This window comes from Podarcis liolepis (assembly GCF_965112155.1).
Source record: "Podarcis liolepis genome assembly, chromosome: 2".
In the NCBI taxonomy this organism is placed as follows: domain Eukaryota; kingdom Metazoa; phylum Chordata; class Lepidosauria; order Squamata; family Lacertidae; genus Podarcis; species Podarcis liolepis.
In genome coordinates this window covers 55,968,630-55,988,257 of record NC_139555.1, presented here as the reverse complement: position 1 = coordinate 55,988,257, position 19,628 = coordinate 55,968,630, and the positions used below count along the sequence as shown (strand labels likewise).

Genomic DNA, 19,628 nt, shown 5'->3' with positions numbered 1-19,628 from the left:
TACATTTGTCTAGTTCAGATATTTTTCTCAAATATTGTTGATATCTATGCATAGTAGACAGTAGTTTTTGTTTTCAAAGTAGCCTTCTGTATGATTCTGACGTAGTTAACAGCAGCATTAAGGGCCTGAGAGAACTCCTGTGAGTCAAACGTCCTGCAAATAAGTCTGAAAAGAAAGTATTTTTTATTGAATTCACTAAATATGTTTTGGCAGCATGTGCGTTTTGCACGTTTCGTCAAGTTGAATTGGTCATGTGCCTCTGATTGACCAGTTAGCATAACAATTTAACTTGTGACATTACAAAATATTTTTTCAATGCTATATTTAAAAAATTCCCTAATAGGGAAATCTGGCTTGCTGACACATTGCTCCAGAACATGTGATTGCTACTCACTAATATCCCCAAGAAGCCCAATTCAGCACTGCAAATCAAGGAGCTAAGGAACTTATCCTTCCTTGTGCCAGTTCCACCTGCTCTGTCAAATTCTTTTACTGGGTCCGATGACATATGTCATGCTACGTATTCATCTGTAGGTATACTAGCATCATATGTTATCAACCCACATTATTCTTTGGTTATTTCTATATCTTAAAGAGGGGGTGGGCATGAACAGCACATTAAATTGAATATGTAGCAATAAATAAAGGAGCATTTCATTCACCCTGAACCAGGAATCTTTTACATTTGACCTTTGAATTAGCCACCACTGTATCTCAAGTTATCATACTACATTTTTTATCTCCTCAGTGCTTCTTGTAAAGTATGTTCTTTCTAAACAAGAGGTTATTTCACATTAATTCAATTAGATTTTGAAGTTCTGCTACCATTTTCCTTTTGGGAATTTAAAAGACTTTCATATCTGTATATTTTTTTTAAATGCCCCATCCCAAAGCTGAGGCAGGTGACAAAACAGTAATCTTTTTACATAACTTTCTGGATTGGTATGGTTGTTTTTTAATTATCATTTATAAGACACTGTTCTTTTTGCTTGTCAGATGTTAGGGTTCAACTCTGATTTTAGTTAAAATTACTGAAATACCAATTCTGTGAAGTAATATCTGTTTTTTTTCATTGGTGATTACTCTCAGTTAAATGTATAAGATTGCAGCTAAAAGTACCAATTAAAATACAAGGACAGTGGTGATTGAAAACAAAACACTGCTACATTTTGTATAGTAAATACATAGCTCATTTTTAACTACAGCTCATGCTTTATTCAGAGATGCTGTAGTAGTGGATTTCCTGCACTGGCATTGTAGTTAACCGGACTGTCTTTGAAATCCCTTCCAACTCTCTTCTCAAATAGTCATGGCACAAAATGACGATGATTAACTCACTAATATATTTTATTTGAATTTAGATTCAGGAGCGGTGGTTAGAAGATAACCTTACTTTAAGAAAAAGAAATGAAGATCTAAAAGAAGTCGAAAATAGTATAAAGCAATATTTGAAGGAGATGGGGGAAATGGAAGTCCCACAACTGAAAAGGTATCTTCTGAACTTCCTTTTAAAAGAAAAAATAATAATTTCTTAATTGCAAAGCAGTAGACCTTAATTATTTGCATATTTACCACTTTTCCATACTTGGTCCTAGCTAGTAGTCCACAAGTATTTGCATATTCACCATATCTTGATAGATACTTTTCGTGTAGACCAAACTTTTTTTCTCCTTTGCTTAGATAATCTAAGTTTCTAGTTTTGTATGCTGTGGTCAACCTTGTAGCAACTACAGCATAAGCAATTTGATTATACTGAGAAGAGTGGTTTTAAATACTGTATAGGCTAGCATGCACCATTTGAACTACTTTTGGCAAGCTTCTGGTGATACTTTCTAAGTCAAATTCACCTGTAAACACCTAAATTTATGCACGATCACACTTGACCTCTTTAATCTGTCCTCAGTACTAGGCTTCCTTATTCTCACAGTGTAACTCAATGGGTTTGATTATGCCCTAATGCCTCAGATAGGTTGGGGTTTTTTTAAAAAAAAATGGCTAAAAGTGCACAAATATTGCATCTTTGGTACTCTAAGAATATAATAGTAGTATTACTGGTTCTAGAACCCTGATCATAGAAGATTCTGTCTCTTGTGGGGGAGCCTAAGCAAATACAGAAGGCTTCCCACTTTGCCCTGTTTGCCCTGACCAAATGGGAACAAGGGACTAACCATGCAACAATAGGCGAAGGTCTAAAGACGCAGTCCCTTTGAAATTGTGTTGCTCCGTCATGCAAATAACTGAATAGGGCTTTAATCCAGTGTCTTTTCTTTAGCAGTGGCCAGAAAGATGCCCAAAAGCAGGGCATGTGTCACGTTTAAAATGCATCCTGCATTATTTAACCATGTCTCTCGTAAGTTAGGAACCCTAATGAAGCAGAAGCACCATGACCAACCTGTGTATTTAACCTAGCAGGCTTGCTAGAGACATTTATGTTTATCATTCTTTATAACAGCCTCCCCCCCCCCCCATTTTTCTCAGCAGCTGATATTAAGAGCTGTGCTGCCTCTGGTGTTGGAATTTCCAGTTAAGGTTGATAGCTAAAAGCCATTGATAGACTAATTCTCCATGGGTGTAACCCAGTAGGATGAGGAGCAAGATCCCATGTCCCTGTAAAACTAGATGGTCCCCAATCTTATAGAGCAAATGTAGAGGGGATGCAGGGCATTGCATGCAAAAGGTGGGAAAGATTGCTGGAAATTCCCGTCCTCCTTTCCTCCCTGTTCTGCTGACAGTCCCCCCCCTCCCCCCGTCTTTGAATGCCACCCAGCAAATCTGTCTAAATATTTTAGGCCCAACTGAGACTCATTTTAAATGCACTACCATTTATTTCCATCCTTTTCGCTTTCCCTCTTTGTGGCTTGGTTAAGTTATTATAAACAACATCAAGCAATTTACTCATGGTTAAGAAATCACTTTCTGTTTACCACTATAATAGATAACAAAGCTGTATATTAACTTCTACTTGACAGGGACCGACAGCATTTAGAGGAGAAAATAGAAGAATTGAAAAGAAAAGAAAGCTTGGCGCTTGGTCGACAGCATGGATTTGAGGAAGAAATCCTTAGGTTTAAGAGAGAGCTGAGAGAATCACAGTTTAAAGATGCTGAGAAAAAATACAAAGAAATGATGATTGACATGAGAACAACGGAGTTGGCAAACAAGGATCTGGACATTTACTACAAAGCACTGGATCAGTGAGTTGTTTAAATAGCATGTTGGCTTTGGTAGCTATCAATTAATCAATTATCTCCCCAAGGAGAGCTTTAAAATTTAGCAGGCTGAATTTTTAATCCCCTTATTCCTGAGAAGCAAGACAGTAGGTATATTTTATTGTCTTGCCTATCGGTATCTATAAATGTTACTCCTAGCCTTCAGAATTTGGGATGAAGGTGAATACATTTTTTAAAATGTTACATTTAAATTGTTGACATGCAGTTATGTGTCATTTTGCCAAGCAGACATACACTAGCAAATTTGCAGCCTTAAGATTTCCTTTTGATAATGGAGAGCTTATTTACATATAATCAGAAACCAGTGAGGAAAAGAATCTCTTCCGTTTACGAGAATTTGAATTCTGCTTACGTGTCTAGGAAAATATGTTCACTTTAATGCTATTAGTGTATACAGTGTAGGCCCAGTCATGGCATTGAAACCACTGTGGTTGCTCTGGTTTATGACATCTGTCAGGAAAGACATGAGGGGGAAGTGTGACCTTTGATACTGTTGACTAAGTATCTTTCTGGAGGGTCTTGGGAAAGTTGGGGGGCACTGTAATTCAGTGGTTCTGCTCCTACCTTCAGGGCCATTTCCAGATAGTTATAGGAGATTACTGTTCAGCACTATGTGAGTTGTCCTGTGGTGTCCCATAGAATTCCATTTAGTCTCCCATGACACTTAAGATCTATATGAAGCCACTGGGAGCTGTCATCAGGTGCTTTGGAGTGATGTGTCACCAATATGTAGCCAGGTCCCATTCTCTCTCTGTGTTCCATCTGAATTGGGAGATGCAGTTGTGATGTTAGACTGGTGCCTGGGGTAGTTGATGGGCCGGATGTGGGCCAATAAACTGGAGCTGAGTCTTGAAAAGACAAGAGGTGTTCTGTGTCCCAAGTTTTTGAGTCTTGGAGGTAGGAAGATGGCCTGCCCTGGTTGAGGTTGCACTCCCGTAGAAGAAGCAGGTTCATGGCATGGAGGCGCTGCTGGATTCAACATTGTCACTGGAGGCTTGGGTGGCCTCTGTGGCTAGGAGGTCATTTTCCAGCTCAGCTGGTTTGCCATTTATGGTCCCTTTTGGACAGAGATGATGAGGCTATGCCCCAGTAATTTCCATATTTAATCATTGCAACTGGTCCAAAATGCAGCAGCCATCTGACTGATCAGAGCTCTGTTTAGAACTAATACAACCTTTGTTTTTAAAAAAACAGCTTCACTTTCCCCCAATTCATTTCCAGTTCAAGGTGCTCATGCCAGTTTTTAAAGCCCTTAAATGAGTTAGGTCTCAAATAACTGAAAGGCCCCCTCTTTCTCTACATACCATCTCAGATTAGCAGATAGGTACCTCTTGATAAGGGACGTGGGTGGTGCTGTGGGTTAAACCACAGAGCCTAGGACTTGCTGATCAGAAGGTCGACGGTTCGAATCCCCGCGACGGGGTGAGCTCCCGTTGCTCGGTCCCTGCTCCTGCCAACCTAGCAGTTTGAAAGCACGTCAAAGTGCAAGTAGATAAACAGGTACCGCTCCGGCGGGAAGGTAAACAGCGTTTCTGTGTGCTGCTCTGGTTTGCCAGAAATGGCTTAGTCATGCTGGCCACATGACCCGGAAGCTGTACGCCGGCTCCCTTGGCCAATAAAGCGAGATGAGCGCTGCAACCTCAGAGTCAGACACGACTGGACCTAATGGTCAGGGGTCCCTTTACCTCTTGTTAGTTCCACCACCCTTAGAAGCTTTTTCTCTTTTTGTGGAGAGGAGTGGCCTGGGAGAGGACATTTTCTGTGGATGCCTCTAGGTCCACCCCACATACGTTAGTTTGGCACCTCCGTTATGCGGCTTTCACCTGAGAACCTGAAAGGAAGGAAGGAGGCTTTCCTGTCCCCTCTCCCCAAAAAGCCTCTCTGAATGGCCTGGGGATATTTCTGAGCTGTGGGAATTGGGAAGACCCTCCCTTGTTTGCTGTGGCATTGTGAGAACTGATCAATTTGCAATGCTACAATAAAGAGGACAACCCTGGCTACTATAGCATGCAAACGCTACAAACCATATTCTTAAGCTGCTTAAAGATGTAGCAAGTGATAATGTTTTCACACAGCGCAAAAGGAAAGAGGTAACGTACGAAGGCGGGAAATATAATATTAGGCCTCCTGCCTTTTTTTCCCCTTTTCCTTTTTCGAAAATCATAGCATCTTTTATTGCCATGGGTTGTTTCCTCCCTCCAAACATGATAAGAGGTAACATTTGCTTCTTTTTCTGCATCCTTATCTGATGCACTCAAATGTGCAACTCAGTTCACCAGCAAAAAATAACCATGACTCAACATTAAACAAATTTGATGTTATCAAATGGAGAGCTGCTATATGAAGCTTTACTATAATGGAAGTTATGACTAAATATAACTAATAAGTATAATGAAAGTAATATTTCTTGGTATAAAGACCAAAGGTGTTCCATGCCAAGCTACCGCTTTCCATTATATGTCTTTCCTCTTGACCTCTAGTGCTCCTGTTACAAAAGATGTAGCATCTAGATGACTTTCTAGGTCTGGCACCTTTTGAAGCATTCAATGGAAAAAACGATGCATGGTTCACCTGATCCAGGTGTTACAAAGCACAATGACGCTTCTACACATCAGGAATTTGTTGACTGGTGTTGGAGGAAGTTCTGTGTGCACAATGCAGACTTGAGTGCGTGCAGGATTACTCACCTAGCAAAGTCAACAACAAAAAGGCCTTTTTGTGTAGGAGCTATATGTGTGTGGCTATGCACGTACGCCTTGATCTGTGGATTAGTATCTAGATTGGAATGAGAATTTGTCAGTGAATAAATCTACATGATTAATATTCTCAGTCTTCTGTTGGCGTAATTAGATATGATGTAAATTCAGAGATTATCTTGCATCCCCATCTTCCTCTTAGGAATGGGATGCTTAAACTCAATTTTTTTAACTTTGGGTTTGCATGTACATTGTCCATACTTTTTATAGCCTTTTATATTCTATATATAGCCTCAGAAAGGCATAAATCTAAAGTTCAGCCACTGTGAACACAAAGTTTTAAAATGCAAGCCAAGCTCACACACAGTAGAAAACCTTGGGAGTTATGAAAGACAAACACACTATACACCATTAAGAAATTTAGGGTCTTTTAATAAACCACTACTAGATCAACAATTTTCATAGCAATTTCTGTTCATGTGCTTTACTTTATTTTAATTATTAAAAAAACTCCACTATTCTAGCTTTCCTGGTTTAATTCCTTTGTATCTGCCATTTTTCAAAGATACAAAGTTTCCATATTTTAGCAGTAATTCTAAATTGCACTTAATATGAACTTCTAATTTGTTTCTTCCTGTGATGCTACCCTGGCCCATCTTATAGACATTTACCTACCTAAATATTTCAGCCACAGTTCCTTATAGAGAGGAACACTTAGACCCATTCCACACCTACCTTTGTTTGCAGCAATGATTGGCAAAGGTCTCATGGGATTTATTTAATTTTAGATCAGTTACCTCAAAATAAAAAATGTGGCATTAATAAGTTTGGGTTCTATCAGCAAGAAAGTCTTTATACCAGAATAGAAGCAAAATTTATGCTAATGTGATTTAAATGAGTTCCCTTGTGAGGTAAAGGTAAAGGTACCCCTGACCGTTAGGTCCAGTTGCAGACGACTTTGGGGTTGGGCACTCATCTCGCTCTGTAGGCCAAGGGAGCCGGTGTTTGTCCGCAGAAACCTTCTGGGTCATGTGGCAGCATGACTGAGCTGCTTCTGGTGAACCAGAGCAGTGCATGGAAACACCGTTTATCTTCCCGACGGAGTGGTACCTATTTATCTATTTGCACTGGATGTGCTTTCGAACTGCTAGGTGGGCAGGAGCAGGGACCGAACAACAGGAGCTCACCCCGTCGCAGGGATTCAAACCACTGACCTTCTGATCGGCAAGCCCTAGGCTCTGTGGTTTAGACCACAGAGCCACCCGCGCCCCCTCTTGTGAGGAATAGTAGGATATAAATTTAATAAATAAAAAAAAGTGATCATAAGAGAATTTCTAGATTCATCCATGTGACGCATACATCTTTTATTTTTCAAGTACTGTAGCACAAACCTGTATGCCTAGGGTAGAAAGAAAGTGAAGTCTGATGGAAGGAGCATAATGAGCTGTGGTTTTTCTTTTCTTTTAGAGCAATAATGACATTTCACAGCATGAAGATGGAAGAAATAAACAAGATAATTCGTGACCTTTGGCGAAGCACTTACAGGGGGCAAGGTACCAAAGTATTTCTTCTTAATCCTTTTTGTGTAGATTTATACTATATTATGCATTTTCTTAAAGATTCAGGACAGGTAAACATTTACTCAAAAACAAAAATACGTGGAAAATCAGAACAAAAATCAAAACATATTTAGAATTAACATTCCTTATAATCATTATGGACCTTTTTTCTGGATAGAGAAGAAAGAGTCCTCTCTTAAATTACAAATAAGAATTCTAATTGGGGCCTGGAAAGGGTTATATTGGTAATGGTTGCATTGCTGTGACTTGTATTTTAGAGTATATCTTTTCTGTAAATGGCTTCAGGATTACTTTGGCTCTGGGAACCAATAAATAAATCTAATAAACTAAACTTCCTATAAAAAGTAGCATGGTTAATCCTGCTTGAGTCGTCTTGGTTTATCCTGCTAAATATATTCCTTTCTCATAGAGTCACTGATGTTGTGGTACATCTTGATCATTCCTTCTTCGTTTTTGTGATATGTAACTAGGACTCTGTTCATTCTGCCAGTGTTCCTCCATTTAGTACTAGAGATGTAATTCATCAATCTAACAGGCTTGCCTATAGCCCTTCTTATCTGGATTATGAAGCTAATTGCTTAAGAATGTTTGGGTATTGTACATTATGTCTCTGTGAAGAAGAATGGACTAAAGAAAGTTTAGATGCTTCAAGGCCAACAAATCTATTGATTTGGCAACTAACTGTAGTGAAACTGCTTTCTTTTCCATGCAGATATTGAATATATAGAAATCAGATCTGATGCGGATGAGAATGTTTCTGCTGCTGACAAGAGGAGGAGTTACAATTACAGAGTAGTAATGATAAAGGGAGACACTGCTCTAGATATGAGGGGCAGATGTAGTGCTGGACAAAAGGTAGGTAACAACACTTGTTTGGATGCCAGTGCATAGGATATGTTGGGTTTCAGATTTGGTACATGGACAGTCAAAACATATTTTGCATTTTTGATTGCAAAATATGGAACTGTAAGCTAATAAAGATTATTCAAAAAATTATTACAGCGTAAATTTCCACAGACTGGTCCACTTTGTCACTTGCATCTGGTGGAGGAGAAGATAGAACTAAAGGTTAATATCATTGGTTGGGGGAGGGGGGAGATGCAGCACATTGGGCAGGGAGACATTTTCCTAGATAAGGCACACACACTCACTGTAGTTACGTAGTACCTGCCAGAAGGGTAAACTGCAGTTTTCTCATGTTTCCACCCACACTTGACTTCAGATATCAGCCAGATTAATGACTCATGATGGCTGAATCCTGGTTTGGCTGATGATGAAAGGGTGCCACTCAAACCTCTTTTAGACCTATCTATTGTAACCCACAATCACAGCTGCCAAAGAAATGTGAATACATGAAATGCTTGAAATGGAAGGGAATCTATTGGAAGACCTGCAGGAAATGCAATGCTTGCATGCGTTCTCACCTGGAAAATGGGCAGGATGTCCTGCTTCCCTTCTCTGTTCTCTGGGAGGAGGGGATATTCAAAGGATTAGAATTCGTTAGGTAAAACTTTTTTAGTACAGTTGTACCTTGTTTTGCGACCGGGATCTGTTCTGGAGCCCTGGCCACTAGACGAAAAGGATGCAGGGTAAAGCACTGCGTCTGCACAGAGCGGTTTGCGCTTCTGCGCATGTGTGAGTGGCAAACCTGGAAGTAAACCGTTCCAGTACTTCCCGATTTGCCTCGGATTTTCGCCGGAATGGATGCTAGACAAGGCGGACATTCATGGTGGTATTACTGTATTACATCTTCTGAAGCACTCTACTCAAGGTGATAAATATAATCTAGGAAGGGAAAGCTAATGGCAGTATGTAAGAACACAGAGCCCTGCCGGATCGTACCAAAGAACTATCCAGTCCAGCATCCTGTTCTAACAGCAGGCAACCAGACAGCATCAGTTAGCAGAGCAGTACAGGAAGGGTAGGTTTGTGCGCCTGTCTTCGCAACACAAAGCATCACTTCACCCTGCCAAGAGGGAGGGACAAGGTATGGGAAGTTCGATGTGGTGGCAGGAGCATTGGATTGGCTCCATGCCCAGCACTGTGCTAAGCAACCCGTTCCTTCATCTTTCATTACGCAGCAGTGACATTCGGTGTTGAGAAGCCAGGTGCATAACCTTGTCCTGCCTGTGCTCCCTCCTCGCAGACCACTGCTACATGAGCACAAGAGCATTCATCAACTCGTGTTCCCCTAGCAACTGGTATTCCAAGGCATACTTCCTCCAATACTGGAGGTATCACACAACAGTCATGGCTAATAGCAATTGATATGTTAGAATACACCCGCATTAAAGTTGGTAATAGCTTTTATATGGCATTTTCTGATTTTTTTTGTTGGCTACTTCACTTTTTAGTTGCTTTACCTTACGATTCAATTTTGTATGTTTGTTTTCTAAAAAAAAGTTTGCCCATTTTTATCAGCTAAATAAAGAAAAGCACTTGAATTCATTTAGAATTCTTGAATTAGAATTTAGAATTTATTTAGTTCTTGTCAGATGGCAACCCTTTGTCCTATACTTATATTTTCAGGCAGTAAAAAATTCACATTAGTGAACGTTCATACATTTTTTAAAAAATCTACATTGAAAACGCACATGTCAGGATGAAAGTTAGGCTAGATTCCTTCCTGACATGCTAGTTTTCTATGTGAAGGGAAGATTTTATTCAGGGCAGCATTCAGTCATGTTACAGGCATCATAGAGTCCAGATATGGTGCTGCCATCATGGTGCTTTTAGAAGCGTTTTTTGTTTTGGTTAACTTACTTGAACGGTTGCCTTTTACTTTTGGTTGTAGGTTCTTGCTTCCCTCATTATCCGCCTTGCTCTAGCAGAATCCTTTTGTCTCAACTGTGGCATTCTTGCACTGGATGAGCCCACCACCAATCTTGATCGGGAGAATATTGAATCTCTTGCGCATGCCTTAGTGGAGTAAGTATCTGTAGATTTTACCAAGAAGCCTGTGGGAACCTAGGTGGGAAAGCATTAGTGAAAAGCAATTAGTGCCCATAAGTCAGTCTGGCCCAGTCCTGAGGAATGCCCTTGTAATGCATCTCTGCTGCTTCATTTGCATGGTAATTTTGAGCAGCAATAGAGATGTCGGCGGAGTCTTCCTCTATTATACTTATTCACACCAAATTGAGTCCTAAAGCAAATTGAAAGTGCTCTATAAATCCCTCATATCTTGCCAAAATAATTATTTTGATTGTCCTAGTTATATCCTTTTATGAACACTTGCAACTCTCACCTGAGAAAAGGTTTGTCTCCCTGCTTAATACAAAGCTTAACACAGTGTAGTTTTAATTGCCCAAAAGTTAGATTATGGAGGGATCACTTACAAAGGAAAGAGCACCCAGAATGGATTGCTCTACAGATGAAGCAACTGTTGCTATAGGAAAAAGTGTGGAAGAACCTGGAAGCATGTATGTGTTTTCCCCCCCCCCTAAATATGTAAACCCTCACATGTAAACCCTAATCCAGAAATTTAAAAGATCAAACAATAATTTAGGCTACTGGGTCAGTTCAGACATTTTTCTCTGCCATCTGATCAACAGGTGTGTTAGTCACCTCAAATTGGTTCTGTGTACAGTGGTGCCTCGCAAGACGAAATTAATTCATTCTGCGAGTTTTTTCGTCTTGCGAATTTTTCGTCTTGCGAAGCACGGTCAAGTCGCAACTGCACCTCTTCATGCGGTTTTAAGAAAAAGGAAACAAACTTGCAAGACGTTTTCATCTTGCGAAGCAAGCCCATAGGGAAATTCATCTTGCGAAGCAACTCAAAAAACGAAAAACTCTTTCGTCTTGCGAGTTTTTCGTCTTCCGAGGCATTCGTCTTGTGAGGTACCACTGTATTTCTTATGCTTTCCTCACCCTTTTTTCTGTTCTCCATTCATTCCATTTCCCTTATTTGTTTTCTCTAGTAGCTGTGTTATTAGAGGGGTTGGGTATTGTTGAGGGACAGCGTTCTGTTGTATAAATGAAATTATCATAAACTTTAAAAATGAGTGGAACAATTAAAATCTGGGTGGCAACAGCACAGAAAGCTGCAAATATAAGATGTTGACAGCTATAGACTAACACATTCTAAATGTTGATTTTCCACAGGATAATCAAAAGTAGATCCCAGCAACGCAACTTCCAACTTCTTGTTATAACTCATGATGAAGACTTTGTGGAACTATTGAGTCGGTCTGAATATGTTGAGAAATTCTACAGAATTAAAAAGAACATTGACCAGTGTTCTGAGATTGTAAAATGTAGCGTTGCATCTTTGGAATCATATGTTCATTAGAGTTTGCAATGCTTTTGTGATACAGGACTTATCCAAAACATAATAGAGTGAAAATAAAACTACTTTTGGATAGCATCAGATGCTTGCTGATGGAGACTTTTAGCTGCATGTGTAGCTGGTTGATTTATATTAAACAGTTATATTATTGAAAAGAGGGGAAATTAAGATTAAAATTCTGAGCACAGAAATGTGGTGTTCTAAAAGCTAAGCCTTCTTTCACTATTTCTCATGTGTGAGTCTTCTAAGTGTGTAGACCAGGCATCCCCAAACTCAGCCCTCCAGATGTTTTGGGACTACAGTTCGCATCATCCTTGACCACTGGTCCTGTTAGCTAGGGATGATGGGAGTTGTAGTCCCAAAACATCTGGAGGGCCGAGTTTGGAGATGCCTGGTGTAGACCAAGGAGCAGGGATGCACCTCTATCTCTGCCCTCCAAATTGCCGCTATAGTGCAAAGTTGCATGAGCAGAATGCCCAGTGTGTGAACTCTGTGCAGTTGGGATACCCAAATCACACAGAACCCTTACTCATGAGCAGGAAGGAGCTCAAGCTTTGTGCTTTCTGCTCAGACAACTGTACAACATGTAATTACTGGGGGTGTTGGGGCAAAGCTAAAAGTGTAGCCCTCTGCTTGCTGTACATGATGATGCACTACACAGAGTAATGTATTGTGTTGCAGGGAAACATTGACCATGGCTCACTGGTAGAGAACCTGCCAGTGTTCTCTGCAGTCTCTGGCATCTCCAGATGGGGTTGGGAAAGACTCCTGCCTGAAACCCTGGGGACTCACTGCCAGTTATTGTAGTCAGCACTCAGCTGAAAGATCTAATGTAGACAACTTTCTATATTCCATCCTATTATCAAAGGCGGATCTAGGGGAGCATGACCAGTTTGGTTGCACTGGGCGCAGACCTTCTGGGGTACTGTAGCAGGCACTGCGACTATGAAATCCAACAGAAAGTGAGAAGCAGTAGAGGGTGTCACACAGGACACACCTGAAATCTAAGACACCAAGGTCTGCCACCGATACCATACCTTTTTATAGCATACGATGCAATACTTGTCAACTGATTCTCAATAGCTTTTTCATTCTATCAAACTTTGACCCATTTGGCATTAATAATAATAATTTGGATATTTTGTGGTATAGTTTCTTTGCATTTCTCCTTAATGTGTTTCATTGTGTCACGGTGAGCTTATTGAATGCCCACAACATTTGCTTATACTTTAAAACTTCCTGTGGTATACATCTAAAATAAGAATTGAAACACATGGTTTCAAAATTTAACCACTGATTACAAGATACTGTGCATGCTAACATGAAACGATACTTAACAACGGGCACTTGGGTGCAATTTTTCATGCAAAAATTTCATCCTGTGATCTGATACAGACTATTTTAAAAAATGTTCCATTGTTCTGAATTTACTCTTCTAAAAAAAACCTTTGTATTAACTGTGTACTTCCTAAAATATACTTCTGAGATCATCCTTATAAAACAAAAATGGAAGGGGAAAGTTAGAGTGGACTATCCCAGCTTCTTACATTACTTACTCCCACCATCAAACTACTTTCCTAGGCAGGCAAGACTGTTAAACAAACTAAACAGTAAGGCAGGCAACTGAATGTTGGGCATGTTTTAGCTTCATATCAGGGACAATTCCAGACCTTGCATGTGTCCTTACTTGCGAGTTATTCCACGTATTACACCAGAATTCTGTCAGTTTCCAGCCATATGGAATGCTTTCTTTGGTCTAGGTCTGTAGGAGCAGACCTACTATAGGACCAATCAACCCTCAGGTCAGGGAGGCTGGTTATTACCTGCCTGGTCTGATTGTATATATTTTTCCTTCATCTGAGTTGATCTTTCTTGGTGCAATTGCTGCCTGCCCACAAGTAAGAGGGTTTTCTGGCTGATTGGTGCTTGTAACAGTGCCAGATTACCAAGTAGGCAGAGTACGCAGCAGCAGCAGCCTATTGACCCCACACCTTTTAGGGGCTCTGCAACAACGGATCAAAACAATATTTGATCTTGAACAAAAATTACAATTTCTTATGTTCAATGTTATCCCTCTAGAGTGCTCACACGAGAAACCTGATATGAAGCTTTCTGTGAGTTAGTGTGTGGCGAGTTCCCACAGACGCCAGATCCTAGTAGAATATTCACAAGTAGTTGAGTAGAAGCTTTGAGATAATTTGTGAGAGGCCCCCTGAGATTTAGACTGCCTAGGGGCCTCTCACAGGGTTTAATACGGCACTGGCGTGTAATATTGCTTGGTTGGTGGCCAAGTGTGACTTGTCCCAAAACCTGAAGGGCACCATGTTGGGTACTCCTCTACCCAAAACTCCACCCATGTTAAGGCTCTTCCCCCCTGTGTAGGCCTGACCTAGGAAAGCCAAGCGTCTCTGTACAATTTTCCTCATACTATATACACTTTTTGTTCAGCCTCCCCTCAGTAATAACTCTATTGCCTGTGGAATCATAGGGGACAATTGAACTATCTGCCGGCCCCAGGAAATTCTGGCATCAAAAGGTGTGGACTGGGTGCATACCTTCAAGCCCCCCCCCCCAAACCAGCTGCTTATGAATAAGGGGCCTCCTTTGAATCGGGTGGTTTTAGTTAAAGCATGTAACACACTTTGAAGACTCTACAGTTCGGACCATCACACTTGAAAAGGATATTGCAGAACTGAGAAAGGTGTGAAAAAGAGCAACCCAAATATCTGGGGGCTGCAGCAACTTCCATATTAAGAGAAGTGGCCAGACATTTGAGGATCTCAGTATTTCCCTACCCAGCATAAGTTGGAAATCAGATTTACACTCAAAAATAATATACTTACATGTGTATAGTTGTGTGTTGCTCCAGTGGTATCACTCCCATGAAAGACTGCCACTTCCTTCTCCCGCTCCTTTCCTGCCCCTCATACCTGCAAGAGTAAATTTTATGTTTATTGTTAATATAACTGTTCTGTTTCCTTTGGGCTGATAGAAACAAAATTGAAGTTGGGTGTGTGATAATAGCACCCAGCGAAATGTCACTATACATCTTTAGAACAAGAAAAAACCTGCCTATACAATTCACTTCAGTACATCCACAGTCGAGCAACGTAGGTGTTAAGTTATCCTTAACTTGGGAAAATCAAGTTTAGTACAGGTGTCCACTTGGATCGAGAGGATGTTGTGGAAATTCCCCCTCTCCATCTTGAAATCCACATTAAAACTCCACAATTAAATCCACAATGTGGATGATCCAAGACATTTTAGCACCTGAGGCGAATCAGAAAATGCCAGTGAGCAAAGATCTACACAAGAAACATGCGGTGGGGGAATCAAATCATTCTTGCCCGGCAGCTGAAGTGGGAATCAAAGGCTTTTGCGAAGGAAAAAGAGGCCCAATCTGAATCATGCCGGGTGGTTGCAGAGCCCAGGAGACCCCAGAGGACAGCCTCTGCCATTTCCTCCTAGGGATGGGAGATCAGCAGCATTGCATAGTGGCCTTGCAAAATGGAGGCTCTGATGAAGGTCTCTCCCTGCTCCTAGTGGGGAGCATTGCAAGCTGTTGAGGCGGTGTATCCAGCCTCCCAAGGAGTGTCACAGCAGTCTCTGACACTCCTGCCACGCCAGCTGCGCTGTGTGATGCATTCATTGGAGGCCAGATCTTCCGCCCCTGTGGACCCTGCTACGTGAGGTAGTTGCCTCACCTTGCCTCATGGACCATAGAATTGTCAAGTTGGAAGAAACCACAAAGGTCATCCTAGTCCAACCCCTTGCAATGCAGGAATCTTTTTGCCCAACATAAGGCAGATCGAGATTAAGAGTCTCATGGTCTACCAACTGAGCTCTCCCGCCCCACCTTCAAAATCAGAGGCACCATGCTTTTGTATACCAGTTACTGACACATTGTAACCTGTCAGTAGTTTGACTTCACCCCCAAAGGCGCACTCCTCCATTGTGCCCCAAGACAAATGGATGCCAACTAAATATTGTCTCATACCTGTTCATGGGTTTTCCATAGGCACCTGATTGGCCACTATGGGAAACAGACTGTTAGGCTAGATTGGCTTTTGGTTGACCCATCCGTTCTCTTACGTTATTCATTTTTCACATATACAAAGACCTGACTATAGCTTTATTCCAGCCTTTAAAATTTGCTTTCTAAGGGATCACACATATCCCTTACCCATACAACTGGTGCTCAGCTTTAGATGGATCTGTTTCTACAAATCTTTCTCTACCGTTAGCGAGTGATATCTGATGACACATTAGTTTTACCATTTTTTTAAAATAGTGGTAGTTATACTGCACTGAGCATCAGAAGCCCAAGTTACTCATAATTAGCACCACTTGAAGAGACAACTAATTCATGCTACAACTTTCCACCCCATGTATTCTGGCTGATACGGCGAGTCCAATTACTAATTCTTAGTTTGCTTATATGTGTAAAATCCCTGGGGCAACTTCTAAGAATGAGGTTCCGTTAGCTCCTACGAACCTGCCTTCCACTCATGCTACGTGAACTATCATAACCATTTCTTTTGTTTAGTATCATCATTTTTTCTTAAGCGTCACTTTGTGATAAAATCTTTTATCTACCTCTTGCTTGTTTGTCCCATGGTGGTTTATTTTAATAACTGACACTCCAGTTTCCTACCAATATCCACATTAAGTTGCATCTTTGAAAATGACATGCTCCTTTTCTCTCTCCCCCCCCAAATAACAGCCAAAGAAAGAAACAACTTTCTTTTCTCACAGTGTGGTCATTTTCATTTTGCTAATCTTGGGCAGCATTAAAAATGCTATGCTACAATCATGTTGCAGAAGAGAAACGTGTGGCGATTGCATTATGGCAATTAGCTGAAATCAACAACTGGGTCACAGTATACTGAACACCCTTCAAAATCAGACATACATAAAGCATGTTGTAGTAGTCCCAACGAAAGGTTTACTATACTGTGAATGACAGTATAGAAGCGCCCTCTCCGATTGCATAGAGCCCTGGCAGCCACATGGCTTTCCTTGGAACTGAGGGCGATAAAACAATCACTGAGACGGCTAGAGCGCCAGTGAAGGAAAAGTCATTCTGAATCTGACCAAACACGGGTTAGAGCTCCACGTCGAGCCTACCAAGTGGCAATAGCGACGGCGAAGAGGACTTTCATTGCCGCCTCTATTGCATCAGCAGAAAACAGCAGCAGGAGACTCTTTCAGGTGGTCGACAATCTAACAGAACCACCTTCGCCATTGGGGTCTGGTGAAGACCCAAAGATCTCCTGAATGGTTTCGCAAAGTTTTTTGCAGATAAAGTTGCTCAGATTCGGAAAGAGGTAGATTCCACTGTGGTAGTGGGGCTGGGGTGGGAGAGTGCTAGAGTCCTGTCTGGTCCAATTGTGTGGGATCAATTCCAATCTGTTACCTCTGAGGATGTGGACAGGCTGCTTGGACAAGTGAAACCGACCACCTGTTTCTTGAACCTTGCCCATCCCGGCTCATAAGAGCGAGCTGGGAAGGACCGGGTGAGCGAGCTGGGAAGGACTGCAGGGTGGTGAATGCCTCCCTCTGTGAGAGAGTCTTCCCAGAGCTGCTTAAAGAAACTGTTATTAAACCACTTCTTTAAAAAAAAAAAACATATTTGGCCACAGCCAATATGATCAACTATCACCCGGACTCAAATCTTCTGTTGTACAGTAGTTCAGCTCCTTCCTTCTGGGCCATGTCCAGAAAGTGGGGAATGAGTGTTCAGACCCCTGGGCTCTCACTTGTGGGGTGCCTCAGGGCTCTGTCCCCTCCCATGCTTTTTTAACATCTACATGAAGCTGATGGGAGAGATCATCAGGGGGGTTGGGCTGGGCATTCACCTGTATGTGGATGATACCCAGCTCTACCTCTCCTTCAAATTTGAACCAGTGAAGGCAGTGAAGGTCCTGTGTGAGTTTCTGGAGGCAGCTGAAGGATGGATGGCGGCTAACAGATTGCGGTTGAATCCTGACAAGACAGAAGTACTGTTTCAGGGGGACGGGTGTGGGCAGGTGTGAGGGACTCCCTGGTCCTGAATGGGGTAACTCTTCCCCTGATGGTCCAGGTGTGCAGCCTGGGAGTCATTTTGGACTCACAGATGTCCATGGAGGCTCAGGTCAATTCTGTGTCCAGGGCAGCTGTCTACCAGCTCCACAGTACGCAGGCTGAGACCCTATCTGCCCGCAGACTCTCTCACCAGAGTGGTGCATCTCCTGATTGGACTACTGCAATGCACTCTATGTGGGGCTGCCTTTGAAGGTGACCCAGAAACTACAACTAATCCAGAATGGGGAAGCTGTACTGGTGACAGAGTGGCCATGAGGACCATTGGCTCCCAGTGTGTTTCTGAGCACAATTCAAAGTGTTGGTGCTGACCTTTAAAGCCCTAAATGGCCTCAGCCCAGTATACCTGAAGGAGCGTCTCAACCCCCATTGTTCAGCCCGGATACTGAACTCCAGCTCTGAGGGCCTTCTAGCAGTTCCCTCACTGCAAGAAGTGATGTTACAGGGAACCAGGCATAGGGTCTTCTCGGTAGTGGCGCCCACACTGTGTAACACCTTCCCACCAGATGTCAAGGAAATAATTAACTACCTGACTTTTAGAAGACATCTGAAGGCAGCCCTGTATCAAAACGTTTTTAATGTCTGATGTATTAGAATGTTCTGATATATGCTGCGATCTGCACAGAGTGGCTGGGGAAACCCAGCCAGAAGGGCGGGGTATAAATATTATTATTATTATTTCGCTACATTGCTGCTCCTAGAAGAAGATACAGCTGATGAACCAACCAATAGGCATTACTCGTATCATGAATGCTATCTTGACATCCAAGAGAATGTCCAGGACTTAAAATGCCTCCCAAATATTTACTTTATGCAAGTTTGGGAGACAGACATGCAATTTGTTTTGCTATTTTATCTGTGAGTGAAAACATGCCAGCATGTGGTGTGCTGTATGAGATAGAGTCTTGAACTAGAACTGGTGGGGCCCACTATTGTTCTCATCTACTCAGAGCCTGTCTTCGTATGCAGGGGAAATTCCTAATTCACTGAGGGTTTGAGACCCACCAGCTACCCTCACCTGGTTTAGCTGGCAAGTCAAAGCTGTTTCCAGGGGTGTTGCTTGCTGACAGCTTCTAAGAGCCACAAGTGAGAGCTGAATGCAGAGTGGGGACCAAAGATGGACAAACTACCTCAGAAGGAGCACAAGATGTCCCCTACCAGAGGTACTGTCACTCCCCTAACACACACACCCATGTGCAATATAGAAACAATAACCTAGCAAAAGGGCAGCAAATAATATATATTTAAAGACAGGAATGCTCTCAGAACAATGTGATAACAAGAAAATCCCAAAGATATATATACATATACAGTGGTACCTTGGGTTAAGAACTTAATTCATTCTGGAGGTCCGTTCTTAACCTCAAACTGTTCTTAACCTGAAGCACCACTTTAGCTAATGGGGCCTCACACTGCCGCCATGGCACGATTTCTGTTCTCATCCTGAAGCAAAGTTCTTATCCCGTCTGTAACCTGAAGTGTCTGTAACCCGAGGTACCACTGTACATATATATAGTCAAAACTGAAGCAGTAAAAATAATAGTTGCTAAAAGGCCTGGGAAAACAAAAGGTTTGCAACCAAAATCCTAACATAAGTGAGCCTTTTGTGGGAGACCATTCAATAACTAGACCACTGCCACCAAGAAGACCCTTTCCTTACCACCCACCTCAGATCAATAGGCAGGCAGATTTTGAAAAGGACTCCAATGCAGATATTTTATAAACTCAAACAGAAAAGCAGCTGGTCCCTGGCGCC

General features: G+C 41.8%; 1 protein-coding gene across 6 annotated transcripts in view; it reads left to right on the top strand.

Moving 5' to 3' along the window:
* The window catches only part of RAD50 (RAD50 double strand break repair protein), a 133,567-nt gene extending 121,570 nt beyond the window's left edge, over window positions 1–11,997 (top strand). For all 6 annotated transcript variants that reach the window (XM_083487848.1, XM_083487847.1, XM_083487846.1 and 3 more), the window contains 6 exons: window positions 1,362–1,489; window positions 2,970–3,194; window positions 7,394–7,479; window positions 8,219–8,361; window positions 10,301–10,434; window positions 11,608–11,997. In XM_083487848.1, the coding sequence (XP_083343974.1) occupies window positions 1,362–1,489; window positions 2,970–3,194; window positions 7,394–7,479; window positions 8,219–8,361; window positions 10,301–10,434; window positions 11,608–11,794 (903 nt within the window). In that variant the 3' untranslated portion in view covers window positions 11,795–11,997. The remainder of the gene's footprint in view (window positions 1–1,361; window positions 1,490–2,969; window positions 3,195–7,393; window positions 7,480–8,218; window positions 8,362–10,300; window positions 10,435–11,607) is intronic.
* The last annotated feature ends 7,631 nt before the right edge of the window (window positions 11,998–19,628 follow it).